Source organism: Patagioenas fasciata, chromosome 14 (genome assembly GCF_037038585.1).
Source record: "Patagioenas fasciata isolate bPatFas1 chromosome 14, bPatFas1.hap1, whole genome shotgun sequence".
Lineage (NCBI taxonomy): Eukaryota > Metazoa > Chordata > Aves > Columbiformes > Columbidae > Patagioenas > Patagioenas fasciata.
The window spans coordinates 5776031-5789740 of NC_092533.1; the positions used below are offsets into that span (position 1 = coordinate 5776031).

Here is a 13710-nt window from a genome sequence, read left to right on the forward strand (position 1 = left end):
GTCATCTCACTCCCACATGCCCAACAGAGGCACAAACCAAAACCAGTAGCTCTGTACAATGATCAACGATGGAGAGAGACTTTCCATGGAAAGAAGAGTCCCTGTATCACACACCCTGCTGTCCTGAGATACTTGAAACCCTGTACGGATGGACGCAACAAGAAGCATTCCTACCTTTATGCACAAGTACTTGCACAACTGATCTCAAGGGTGCTGCCAGTCTTCTCCAGGATCAAGTCTGCAAACGTAATGGCCTTGAGTTGCACCAGGGAAGGTTCAGATCAGATATTAGGAAAACTTTCTTCACAGAAAGGGTTGTAAAGCACTGGAACAGGCTGCCCAGGGAAGTGCTGGAGTCACCATCCCTGGAGGGGTTTAAAAGATGCAGACGAGGTTCTTAGGGACATGGTTTAGTTCCAGTTAGGTTGTGGTTGGACTCAATCTTGATGTCTCTTCCAACAAAAATGATTCTATGATTCTAAGTCTGAATATTGTCTGGGAGCCTGCGACAGACGTGACACCTGCCGCTCACCACTGCAGGACCCCTGTCCCACGCAACCCATGGAGGAGAGGACACGCAGGGCGGACCTGCACTGCACTTACCTGCTGTCAGCCCAGGAAGCCTCCAGAAACCACAACCCCAGCAGGATGAACCTGCCCACAGCCCCTGGGGAGGGCAAGTCAACAGAACAGAAAACCCAACCTGCATTGTCTTTTGAAGTTTTTATTTTTATACATTTTTTTTTGTATTAAAAAGGAAAAAGCATAATTACCACAAATTACAAAGGACTAAAGCATTACTAGAATAATGAATCACATCAGCCTAGAAAGCAGATACTCTGAATAATATTAATGTTATAATACAAGCTCTCATTCAAGTATTTTACATTTTTCTCTTTTCCTTTTATATGTGATGATGATCCTAGCACATGGGTCAAAGATTATGTACTATCGACAGAAGATGGATCATGTACAGCGGGCCATATTAACAAGATTTTCCTCCCAAGTGATACATGGTCTTGTGATGAGTCATTTTAAGTTTGTCTCTACGATAAATGCAGCTGAAGAAGGTTGCACACACTTTCTAGTTTTGGGAAACAAGAAGGTTGAGGTTGGGACACACAGGGTTTGAGAAGGGCCAGCACATCGAACCATCACTCCTTTTGCTCCAGAGGGCCACCCTCGCCAGGGCGCAGCTCAGCGGGGGGTTCCGAGCTGCAGATCCAAAGGTTTCCAACCCCAATGAGACGGGGAAGGGCTGGGAGAGGACGAGGGGGCTGCCCCAGGGAGGCTGGAGGGTCCCCGCGGTGCCAAGTGGCCCCCACACAGCACTGGGACAGCAAGCCCAGGGGACAGCGTGGGGACACACGGCTGACCCCGGTATGTCCCCGCAGGAGCTGGTGTTGGTGCCCAGGGCGCTCCCGGCTCCTCCAGAGCGTCCCACCGAGGGGATGTGCTTGTCACAGATACATCGGTCCTATGTTCAAGTGTCTGCAGAAAGTGAAACTGTAAACTACTCATTGAAACGCTGCCCTCCAGCCACCCGCTCCACGCCACAGAGATGAACATTTTCTTTAAAAAATAAAAAAAAAAAAAGTCATTCATCTATTATCTGTATTGGAAACTTTTAAAAGAAAAAAAAAAAAAAAGAGTCAGCGAGACATTTAACATCAAGTGTAGCAACCCTCTCTTAAAAGAGCCTAGCATCCATTTCAAAACAGTGACAAAGTGACATAACCAGTCTCAGAGGAGACAGGAGAAAATAAGCATTGCAAACACAGCTTGCTACATTTACAGGTTTCCTTTTTTTTTTTTCTTTTTCTTTTTTTTCCTTTTGATAAAATAACTGGAAAGGCATTAACAGCTAGAAGGCCCCCTCTGCTCTGCCACGCAGAACGCGTACGGACACGTGGCAGGATTCTGAGGTTAACGCATCATTTTGTTACAGTACAGTCGACCAGTCCCAAACAAGACGAGTAGTTGCCAAAACTCGAGGGACCCCAAGGGCTACAGCAATGAGCCACCATGAGGGGTGCGAGGGGGGCAGCAGGAAGAGGGACAGACAGGCAAACAGAGCAGCAGGATTATTACTTTAATTATTTTCTTCCCCCAAATGAGCATGGCAAAGCAGCAAAGCCTCCTCTGAAACACACCTTCCACCTTCACTCCTGATCCCACGTCACAGCTCTGTACCCACTGCAACCACCTGCATCCCAAAGATGGGCTGACACACGGGACCTTGACAAGATGTCCTGGCTGTAGCAGCCTGGGATGTCTCGAGAACAGGGGTGAGATGGGGAGTGCCCCCCAGCCTTGCCGAAAGCAGCCGGGGCCCCTCAGGCCGTGCCGGTGCCAGCGCTGGGATGGATGGGTGTTCACAGGAGTACATGTGCCTGACCATTCACACCACTAAAATAAAATAATAAACAAAAAATACACAAAACATGATCGTGGTGAAACATCCAAGCTAAAAGCAAGGCCAAACTCCCTCCTCAGCAGGAGGACAAGAGCTTCCTCAAAAACAAAGCCCCTCTCTGGACAGGCATCTCTGCTCGGTGGTGGAGCAAGCCCCATGCGATGCCTTCTGTACGCAGCAAGAGGATGGGGAAATCATCACATCCATCCCCTGCTCAACCTGCACGGACCACATGTCCCACAGCCCTGGCCTCACCAGGACCCCCGCTGCTGCCTGGGGTGCTGCGTGCTGCCCCAAAACCAGAGCACTGAGCTCCTGCCCTCGCCGGCACCGCAGGAGCAAATGGCCCCGCGTTCCTTCCAAGTCAAGCAGGAGCAGGCAACAGCTGCCTCGGGTGTCACGTCCCTCTGTCCTTCACTGTCTGGCTACGCTGCTGCCCAACAGGGAGCGAAACAAGGCACACGGTCCGCAAACCTGGAGGGACGGCTGGGATTGCTCTTCCGACCCACCTGCCGCTGGGAACTGGGGGAGTTTCAGGCCAGGCCCTCAGCTACACTGATGTGACAAACCACTGACTCAGCAGAGGGGGGAAAACTCTTCCATGCCAAGACCAGAGCCTCAGCTTTAGAAATTATAAAATAACTGAAAATCAATTCTGGTTCGGGGAAATTCTCTGGGAAATGTCTTACCTCTCTCTACCACCCAAGCAATTCCACAGTCTGCTCCACAAGCAACAACCCCACAGCAGCAGTCGTCCCTCAGAGGAGCTTGTTCCTCCTCATTTCCTATCTAATTTGTTGCTAAAACGCAGACAATTGGCTTCAAAAGAGAACACACACCAACGAGAGCACAGGGACACAGCAGCAAGGACCAACGCGCCAGCACATCCAGACCTGCTTCCACTTGCAAACAACCAGCAACGCATCTCTGAAATCCTTCATCAACCCCTATCTCAAGGCTCCTCCTTCCCAAATCTGGGGCAAACCCAACCACATCTGTAACCTCAGAGATCCGGCTCACGAGAGGAGAAATCCAGAGATAACAGTCATGGCCACAGCACCGTACAGGTGTTACTTGCCCAGGTACCACCCTGCAGCCCCAGATCAAAGCTGTAATGGAGCACGCTATGGACTCAGGCTGGTACACCGAAATGGGGCCTCCGAGTGGTACTGAGCCTCAGGGTGACGTGGCAGGGCTGGACAGACCATGGCAGGGCTGGACAGACCATGGCAGGGCTGGACAGACCATGGCAGGATCACACACCACCAGCAAACAGCAGCCACCTAGCCTTACCCAAACCCAGCTGTGCTTTCCATTCCAGCAGTAGGTCACGCAGCTCCCTCCACATGGACCTTCCCCCCACGCCTGCTCAAGCAGCATCTTGGACACGGTCTCAGTTCAGGAAGGCGGTAACTTCAGGCAGGGCCCCGCAAGCATCCACAGCCACTGCTCATCAGCAGCTTGCCCGAGTTCGCCCTCTCAATCTCTGCTCTCAGTTGCTCTGATCCACCAGCCCTGCAGCCCAATAGGGACAGTCCTGGAGGGGCAACTCCTGCCAGCCACAGGACACAGTGCTGGATCAGCTGGAGACTTCAGGAAAACACCGTTTGCTCCCAGCTTGTGATTTTGCAGAGAGAGTAATGCACTTAGCTGCATTTTTTAGTAGCCCGTGTTGGTGCTCGCTCCACACTGCATGCAGAGCGCTCTGCAGCTCATGAGGACGGGGTACTGGAGCCACGAGCAGGTACTCCAACCCAGGGGAGGGAGCAGCAGCAAGGCAAGTGGCTCTGGCTGAAAAAGAGCTTCTACCCTTATGGCAGGAGCGTGACTTTCAGCACAACCTCACCCTCCAGCAGACACATGCTCCCTGCAAGGGAACGCAGCTCACAAGATAGGGGAGGGTTTGTCTGCCAAAGCCTACCTGGTCCTGGGTAGAGGAACCAAGTAAACACCACAGCAGCTCTGCAACCACCCCCTCACCCCCACTGAGCAACAGGGTGTTCGCAGCATTGGAGACGCACAGGGACACTGCCCTGAACAGGAGACTTCGCACAGCCACCTGCCAAGACAACACATAAGGACACCCAGACCAGAGCCGTCCTTTGCCGGGCAGGTCTCCTGCTCGCACCCAGCACAAGTCCTGGGGCTAGTGACAGCTGTGAGAGACAGGTTCCCTGGGGCTGCATCGCTGCCTTGTCACGCTACAGCGTTAAGTGACACCAGGGACACGCCAGCCCTCCCAAGTGCTTGCAGCAAGGACCAGTCCCTTCAGCTGCTGTGATGATGTCCCTGCTCAGCCTGTGACCACGCTGGAGGCGCAGAACCGATCCACCTCCTGCCCCCAGACTGCACAGGGGCTCCGAGCGAGGCCACAAGCATGCACAGTCACTGTCAGGAAGAAGATGCTACAATGGTATATACACAACGTAGCGGCTTCAACTACTGCGTGAGTACAAGTCTTGGATTTGACTGCCCTCGGCGCCTTCCCCCAGGAGAATCGGGGCGGGCGGGGGGGTCTCTGCGATGGGGGAGGCATCCGAGCGAGCTGCAGGATCAGAAGAAAGGCCGCAGGGAAGATCAGCTCGGCAGCAACGCCGGGAGGAGTCTCTGGGCCGGGGGGGGCAAGAGCCCAGCACACCCCAGGCTATGGGAAGCCAGTGAGTGCCCCTGGTCTAGCTCCACCATAAGGCAACTTTTTTTTGCGTGTTTTCTTTTTTTGTTTTTTTTTTTTTTTTTTCTTCAATAATATTTCCAAGGAAGAAAGCAAAGGGAGAAGTGTCTTTTTGAAGAGTTTTTTTGTTGTTTTAGAATTTTTTTTGTTTTGTTTTTCCAAGGAAAAAGGAAGAGAAAACCTTCTTCGGCAAAGTCCTGTCTTTGCATGCGATGGGTGTTCTGGGGCAGCGGGTGCATCGTCCATGCAGGCTTGAGTCCGGGTGCCTGCTGGCCTCCCACCAGCCACCCTCGCAGGAAGGAATCAGAACAAGCCTATTCTTGGCAAAGGTCCTTTGGTTGACTTCCAAATTGTCCGTGATGGAAGGGAGAGTAGGGTGGAGGGAGAGCCAGACCCTCGGGAAGGTTGGAGGTGAAGACGCTGGGGAGAAGGGACCAGAAGAATGAACAGGACGATGCTCCTGTCGCAGCAGTCAGTGCTGGGGAGGCACCGCCACACGTGGAATGGGAGACGTCAGCCAAGGTCACGGAGATCAGAGGCTCCGCAGCACTGTGACATGCTGCAGCTTCGGTCCCCCGCTGGGGAACCTCGCTCCTCCAAGCTTCCTGAGCAGGCTGCCCCATGATCCGAGGGGGACATAGAGGGGGGTTGTTGGGGCTGCACAGAGCAGACTTGTTTTGGTAAATCCAGACGAACTTCTAGCAATAATTTAAAACTTGATATATATATATATAATAATAATAAAAAAAAAAATCTCCCCTTCCCAACCCAGCCAGAACTTTTTTGTTTCAAAGAGACTCTAAGACATGAGTGTGCACACAGGAGGGGAGGGAAGGGAAAGCGAAGGGTGGGTCTGGCTCTGGTCAGGGTTGTAATAGCAAAATGGTGTTTCAGATGCAGATCGTCTTTGCTTTCCAGCCTCAAGAGAAAAAATCGTGTGCGTTGAAGTTTCTCCCGAGCAGCCTATTCCTGGGCACCCACCTTTCAGCTCCCTTCCTGTCCCACCCCCCTCATGTCTCCCCTTCTCTGAACCAGTCCCCCACCAACCCACCCTGTCCCCCGCAGGAGGCAGACGCTGCAGCCTCTCTACTTCCCCACTGTCTGCGGTTCTGCAGCCGAGGGGGCAGGGGATTGCTGGCTCAGGTTTTTGGCATCCTCTTGTGCAGGCTGGCTGGGCAAGGTGTGGGCTTGGCTGGATGGGCACTGGCTGACCGTTTTGCTGGAAGACTGGGATGGGTAGCGCTTCCTGCCATCTCCCCCTGACGTTGTGGGGTATCTCTTGTGTCCACCTTCCTCCCCCATGGGTGGCTAGAAAAGAAAGCAGCCCAGTATGAGCACAGCCACTTCCCAATGCAGATGCCCTTCCCCTGGATCAGAGGACAGCCCTCCTGCAAACCTCCAGGTGCAGCCGCTCTCCCCGGCCCGCAAGGAACACACATACCCATCCCAAGCACACAGCTGCCCTCCTCTCCAAATATACCACTGCCAGATTTGCTGACACAAAGACAGACTGAATTCCAATCAAGCACAAGGGTGAAAACTTGTTCTTAGGCACCTCCTTCCCAAACTGGGGCACAGTCTGGGAGCTAAAGCTCCACTCAAGCCATCAAGCTTCACTTTCCTCCTCCCTCCTCAGCTCATCAGGGAACATGGGCTCATCCAATCCCCCAGAGAGCTGCGCGGAAGTGGATTTGCAATATTGAGACCCTGCAGCTTGTTCCTGGCCTGGCTGCAATGACAGGGTGTGACACTAGGTGTCACTGACTTCCCCTGCCTGGCACCACTTGGGGACCGACCAGCCCCCAGAATCCTTTCCAGAGAGGGGCAAAGAGTGCTCGCAGTAACTATCAGCATGGTGCAGGCACTGTTGTACTCACATCCACTCGGAAGTCCTCAAGGCGCTTGAACTTGCTGAGGTATTCTTGCAGTTTGCTGTTAATGTCCAGATTTTTGGCTTTGGAATATTTTAAGAAGGCCCAGAACTTTTCCAGCCCATAGAGCTGTCCTGGAGTGGGAGAAAACCAAATCAGATGTCAGTAGGACAAAAATCAAACCAGATGTCAGAACCTCTTCCTCCAGGATTCCCACCGCTTGGCAACAGACCCTCCTGTCTCACTGGTGGGCAACCAAGGCAAGATGGAAAACCTGGAGAGCAGCAGCCTACATCAGCACTGGGCAGCCCTCTTGCCAGAGGATGTCTCCAGGCCCGGTTGACTTGGACATGACAAGGCTCAGCCACCATAGAGCTTTAAGAAATCTGAGAGGAATCAATGCCTCTAGAGAAATGTTTTGTGAGAGCTACAGCCTCCTATTGCCCCCCTCCACCTCCCCAGCAGTCTGCAGGCCAGTGAGCACCCATTCAACCCACTCCTGTGAAGCAAGCAACAGGACACTGAGCCAGTCCTCATTGCACACATTAACGTACAGCATTACGTGGCTTCCCCAAAGACACGAGAAGCAGCCCAGGGATGGCCATGCAGCTGGAATACATGGCTACCAAGCCCAGGGGGGCTGAAAGGAGGCACCTACCAGCTTCATAATCCTTGATGGTCTCTTCTTGAAAGTCCTTAAATATGTCCGGCCGGAATTTCTTCTCCAGCCCATAGCTGTAGTATCTGAAAAGGCACTCCAGACCGTACCTGGGAACAGAGCAGCACATGGTGCTCAGACACCAGGCAGAGAGGCTCTCAAGACAAGAGCCATGCTGCATACCAGCAGCAGGTGACTGAGGGAAGCCCCCATCCTACCTCTGAGCAAGGCAGAGATGCTGCTGAACCCTTCTTCCCTCACTCCCCTCCCAGGAAAGGCCTCTCCTACCTGTATCCCTCCTTCCCATCCTCCACAGCCAGTTGCTTGAACTCCTCATACATTTTCTTGTTGAAGTGATCTCGGAGGAAGAAGGACCAGAACCGGAAAAGCGTGTTCATCTCCTGGGACTGACCAATGCCCAGTCGTTTCCTCTCTGTTTTGGGAGAGGGGATGATTACAAGGCAGATCCTCTCCCGGGGAGACAGCTCCGCACAGGGACTCTTACAGGAGGACCCTGTGGCTACACGCATCCTCAGTGCTGGACAACATGAGCCAGAGCTCATGCTCGCCACACGCTGTGGGGAAACATCAGCTACCAGCAATGTTGTCTTGTATGACCCATGCTTATCAATGCTTGTGTGCTTGGTGGCTGTTCCCTACCCCTGATGCAGCAGAACACCAACACCCTGCCCCACGCCCCATGGTGCAGCCATCCCTACCGTTAAGGCAGCGCCGACGGTACTTGTGGTAGACGTGTTGCGTGAAGCCGTTCTCCTTGAGCAGCTCATGCGAAGGATGCTGGAACTTGGGCAGGGACTGCGGGGTGCAGCCGTAGCTTCCAACGGCTGGGGTTCCCTCTGAGGGGCTGGAGCTGAGCACAAGAGACTCCCATCAACCCCCTTTCTTAGCATCACCCAGCTGACAGTGAAGTGGGGACCACGCTCCACACCACAGCACTTGTCTGTCTGTCCCACCAACTCCTTGTGACTGTCTGCTCTCGGTTTGGGACCTGAGCCTTCCTACTATAAAGGGAACCAATGCTTCCAATTAAGACTTTCCTCAGCTCCTTCCAGGAGAAACAAGTTGGTTCCCAGTCTTTTCTGCAGCCACCTAACAGGAGACCTCCCCTGCAAGACCAGACACTGCCTTTCTCCTTCCTTCCCATGCTTGCTCCCTTTCCCATTTCTGGCTCCTCCATGACTTCGCACACCCATCTCCAGTACCTGATGGAGGCAGTTCGGGGCCTGTGCTCCCGAGAGTCCATCACCCAGCCCACGTGGCATTCCATCGGGGGGTTTGAACTGTGCCGTGTCTTCCTCTTCCGCGGAGTCTGCAAGACAACAGCGCATTAGGGACATGTCCCCTTCCTGCCCAGGCCCCAAGGGAAACCCCAGCCCTGGCCTCACCTTGGCATCTATCGTCCTGCCCTCTTTCACCACCGGGTAGAAACGAGGCGTCTGTGTTGGGTCCTTCAGCTGAGGCGTGCGAGGGGTCCGGGGGGTCCTGGCATTGCGGTAGTTGGGTGATTCTGGTACAGTTGTAGGCAGAGACCGGGCAATGGTTGAAGGCTCAGGGACTCCAAACAACTTGTTAGCCAAAGCATCTGTAGGTACTACAGAGAGAAACCCCCCAGCCAGGGTCAAGCTGAGCTCTGAGCACAAGAGCACCACTACAGCCAAGGGAGATATTCTGCCAGATAGGGAGCAACAGAAGCAGGAACACAGAGGCACATCTCCACCCTCTGAGACAAGCAGCTTCAAATCCAGCCTGGCCAGACAGCCCAAAGCCTAGCAGCAGATCCAAGGACTGAACTTCTAGGGATTCCACAAGGTATCTGCTTCCCAGCAGCTAACAGCAGTGACAAATCCCCCAGCCCCAGGAGAAGGACAGAGCACCAGGCTCCACACACAGACCAGCAAGGCCCAGTGGGGATTTGCCTTCCAAATACTCCCAGAGGGTTCAAAAAAAAAAAGTCACATCCAGGGAGCTACAAAGTCTGTCAAAGTTTCCTCCCTGTGCTGGGACACCTCAGCTTTTGGGCCTCTCTTCTGGAGCTCCAAAATGTTCAGCTGGGAGAAGAGCATTGCCCTGGGAAAGATAATCCCACCACACACCAGTGGTCCAAATTCCTTCTCCCCAGCTGCCATCCAACATCTCACCAGAAGGAATAGGGACAAGTTCAGTTCCACCCACCTGTATCCCTTGTCTCTTACCTTGCTGGAACCTGGGGGGACCAGGAGGGACTTCCTGGTTTGGATCCACAGGGGGCTCTGGGGTCAGGGTGTCAAACTGCTCCCTGCTGATCATATTCACTTTCTTGAAGTTCTCTACTTCTTGCTGCATCGGAAGAAGAAGACAATGAAGCAACCAATTGCCCTCTTCTGCCCTCATCCCATCAGCTAATTGTGACCACCACCCTGCTTGTGCAACAACCACAATGCTGGCCACCAAGTGCAGCCATGAGGCTTCAGTACCCAGAAGGGGAACATGCTGCATAGAGGTAGGGAGGCAAAATGCAGCAGACAGAACACAGGGCCCTGCATGGGCCAGATCTGAGCCACTTGCTGCTCCCAAGCTTTGAGGGATCTGACAAGTGAGCTCCACTAACTATCACTTGCTTTCAAGCTTTTCCCTGCCTGTGTCAGTGCCAGTGCAGCAAGGTTCAAGGCAAGCTTGGCCAGGACCCCCTAATCCCACCACCTTCTTGTGTCCCTGGAGCCTCCTCACTGCCACACCAGCAGCGGGGCACAACACTACTGTGTATTTGAGGGGCCAATACCCCCAGCACACGCTGTCCCTCTGTCACCTGCTCTCTCCATACCCTCAGCTTCAGCCACCCCCAAGAGCAACACTGCTTCAGCAACATGCCAGGTACCAGACCTGGGAACACTGAGCCCAGCTGGTGGCTCCAGTGGGACACCCCACTTCACAGCCAAAATAACTTCAGTTGCCAAGCGAGCCTAGGCAAGTCTTCTACCACGAGTCACTAAGCTGGGATTCAAACGTTTCAAAGCAGCAGATGGGCTTTCTATAAAAAGCCCAGGTCTATGCAAGGCAGCAGCAAAGTAGAGAAGAGCACAGGCCAAGTGCAGCCCAGTCATCAACAAACCTGTCCCCATTAAGTGCAGTCTCCAAGGGAATATGCTACAGAGCGCTGGGCACTACAGACACCCAGTTCCTTCCAAAGATCTGGCACTGCCTGCCAAGACCCTGGCAGACAGCAGAGCAATGGACCCTGCGTTCCAGGTCATCTTGTAACGGCACTTTGTTTACCTGACTGCAGTCTTACACCATGTTACAGAGCTGTGATTGTCCCTGACACAGCAGAGCATGACACCGGAAGACAAGAATCCCAAACTCTACATGAGGACTAATCCTAGCTTAGCTCTACCCCATGAGCAGGCTGTAAGCCACTGTACTGCTCTTTCCACCCCACACCACCAAGGCAGCCAGTCCACTGCACACAAAGCTCCCCATGAGGAGCCCTGCGCTCATATGTACTCCCCATTCCTTGGACCACCTGCTCTCACCTTGATCTGTGAATACTCTGGCTCAAACTGCTCTGTCCACAGGTCCTGCTCGTAGTAGTACAGCCCATCGTTGATCACCTTGGCCAGCTCTGAGCTCATTTTCGCCCTGGATGTGTGGTTGCCTGTTCGGTCCCCACCAGGATGCCGGCGCAAGTAAGGAGGTGTCTGTGTCACGATGAGAATCTTGTTCACATCCCGATCGTCAATTTCATAATCCGAATCTTCATCTGACCAGTCGGTGAAGGTGTTCTTGCGGCCATCCATTTGCTCCATCTCCTCATCGAAGAGGAAGTCTAGTTCCTCAGGTTCATCTTGGTCCTTTTGCTTCTGCTGCTGCGGTGTCTTTGACTCCTCTGGTTTCTACAGGTAGGGGGGCAAGGGTGACACAGGATAAAGACCACATAATGGCACAAACTCACTGCTTGGAGACTCAGCTATTGCCCTGTGTTTCCTTACTGCAGCCAAAAGCTGCATATCTGGGGAGAACACCTTATTTACACCCCTGCGGAGCAGCTCCAAAAGGGGTCAGATGGGGCCAGGAGACTAGGACATCGCTCCCATAATGAAGAGACCCTACTTGATCTGAAACCCATCTACTCATGATTCAAGTCACCCAGACAACTAGGAGATCTCAACCCCAACAGCTCCTGCATCACCACTCACCTTGGGCCTGGCTGGGGAGGGCCGAGGTCTCTTCTTCACTTCGATCCATGTCTCTGAATCCAGGTCTGGCAGACTTGCAGACAGGCCCTTGGGCATTGTCTTCAGGTTACTGACCTCCTCTGTTTTGGTGGGGACCGGGCTGGTGGGACGTGGCGAGCCAGGAGCAGACTCTGGAGCCAACAAGAGCCAAGAAGTGCTTTAGAGGGAGGGAGGGAGCCTGGTGGTGTGTGTACTCAATGCACCTGACCAAAGAGGGAGTTATTTTGGCAGCACGGCACAGCTTGTGTGACTAGCCAGCATCTAGTGGCAAGGCTTACTAGCACATTGTCCACAAGTGATGGGGAGAAGGAAAAAAAACAAACGAATTCTCTAGTTAAGGCTGTGATGCCAGCGATGGTCACAGAGCTCTGCAGGTGACAGTTTCCCAGACACACAGGTGGTGACTGTTTCTCTCAGGGAAACCTTCCCAAGACAGTCAGAGCCAGCAGGAACAGATCTCCTCCTGCCAAAACTCTTAGGACAGCACCAAGAAGATCCTCCACTCGGCCTCTCAGACCAGCTCACACCAGCCCCCATGGGAAGGGGTGACAAGAACCTGCCCTGGGGAACACTCCTGACCCTCAGTCCTGATGCAGCACCAACACCACACCCTGCAGCCCCCTCCATATTCCCCAGTGCTCACCTGTCTCTTTCTGGAAGCTTTGCCGGGGCACAAACTCAGGGCAGTTGATGAACTGTGAGAAGTCTGTCTGCGTGTAGTCTGCCATAGGAGGGCCAGGCAGAGCCCATTTTTCTGGCTGCTCTTTTCTCCTGATCTTCTCATCCACGATTTCCACCACTTTGCTGTCCTTCAGAGCCTGGAATCAAGTGATACTAGGTTAACTTGGAGCCCTGCCTTGGCATGCTGAGCGGCTCAGCCCCAGCCCTTCCTCCCTAGGAGGGACCAGGAGCAGGAGGAAGCACATCAAGGACAAGGGAAGATTCCACATGCATCTCACCCATAGGTCATCAAGAAAACAGGCCTCAGAAAGGGGTGGTGAGAAACAGAACAAGGCAAGCTTATCCTTTCTTGCCCTCACCTTGATGATGAGGCTGATGTCAGTGGTCAGGGCCTGCACCCGGTGGAAGCTGGCGATCAGGGTGATGGGAAGGAAGCCATCTGAGTCCATCTTGCGACGGAGGAAGAAGTCTCGCTCCAGGTTGTCCACACTGAAGTAATATTCTCTGTATGGACAACATATCAGTGAGAGGCAGCTCCATGCCACCCTCTTCTGGGCACCCCTGAGAAAATAATCCCACACGCCGACTTCTGCTACAGGGAGGCTGGAGAGAGACAGCCTGAGGAGCCCAGGCTTTGGGCAAGGTGGTGCTGTAAGCTGCGCGGCACAGAGTCAACACAACTTGGTTCTAACCCTACGACAAGATGAGCCATGCAGTGTCCGGGGAGGACATCTGTGAACATCCCACCAACAACCGACACCCAGAGAAGGAGAAGAGATGGTGCTTACATCTGCCGCTTGATGTAGTCTTTGAGCAGTTCCTGGTCCACGCTGTAGAGCTCGGCGCTGCTGATGTTGTCGAAGTAGTAAGTGATGTTGCTAGCGTACTTCTGGGTGCGGGAGCCATCCGAGCCCTCGAATTTCCGGTACCCATACTGGTAGTCGAAGTGGCCTGTGGGACACCAGAAAGGGTCAGCACAGCCTCTGCCATCTGCTACTCAGGCTGCACTGCCCGATGGGGACAAACTCCTGCACAAACAGTTCCCTCTGCACTGTTCCTGGGGTACCCGTGGCAGGTTATAATGGGTCATCATTGACCCACATCCCTCGTCCTCCTGCCCTCAGTCTTTGCCACAAAAGGGATCCCAGTGAAGCCTCAACACACCAAGCCAAAGAGAGGCC

General features: G+C 53.6%; 1 protein-coding gene across 3 annotated transcripts in view; it reads right to left on the bottom strand.

The window, feature by feature from the left end:
* Window positions 1-708: 708 nt before the first annotated feature.
* LARP1 (La ribonucleoprotein 1, translational regulator) overlaps window positions 709-13710 on the bottom strand; it is a 45830-nt gene continuing 32828 nt past the window's right edge. For all 3 annotated transcript variants that reach the window (XM_071814698.1, XM_065849371.2, XM_071814699.1), the window contains 13 exons: window positions 13318-13480; window positions 12889-13033; window positions 12492-12666; window positions 11810-11979; window positions 11147-11506; window positions 9830-9953; window positions 9023-9228; window positions 8840-8946; window positions 8336-8487; window positions 7905-8049; window positions 7617-7726; window positions 6965-7092; window positions 709-6395 (listed from right to left, as the gene is read on the bottom strand). In XM_071814698.1, the coding sequence (XP_071670799.1) occupies window positions 6174-6395; window positions 6965-7092; window positions 7617-7726; window positions 7905-8049; window positions 8336-8487; window positions 8840-8946; window positions 9023-9228; window positions 9830-9953; window positions 11147-11506; window positions 11810-11979; window positions 12492-12666; window positions 12889-13033; window positions 13318-13480 (2207 nt within the window). In that variant the 3' untranslated portion in view covers window positions 709-6173. The remainder of the gene's footprint in view (window positions 6396-6964; window positions 7093-7616; window positions 7727-7904; window positions 8050-8335; window positions 8488-8839; window positions 8947-9022; window positions 9229-9829; window positions 9954-11146; window positions 11507-11809; window positions 11980-12491; window positions 12667-12888; window positions 13034-13317; window positions 13481-13710) is intronic.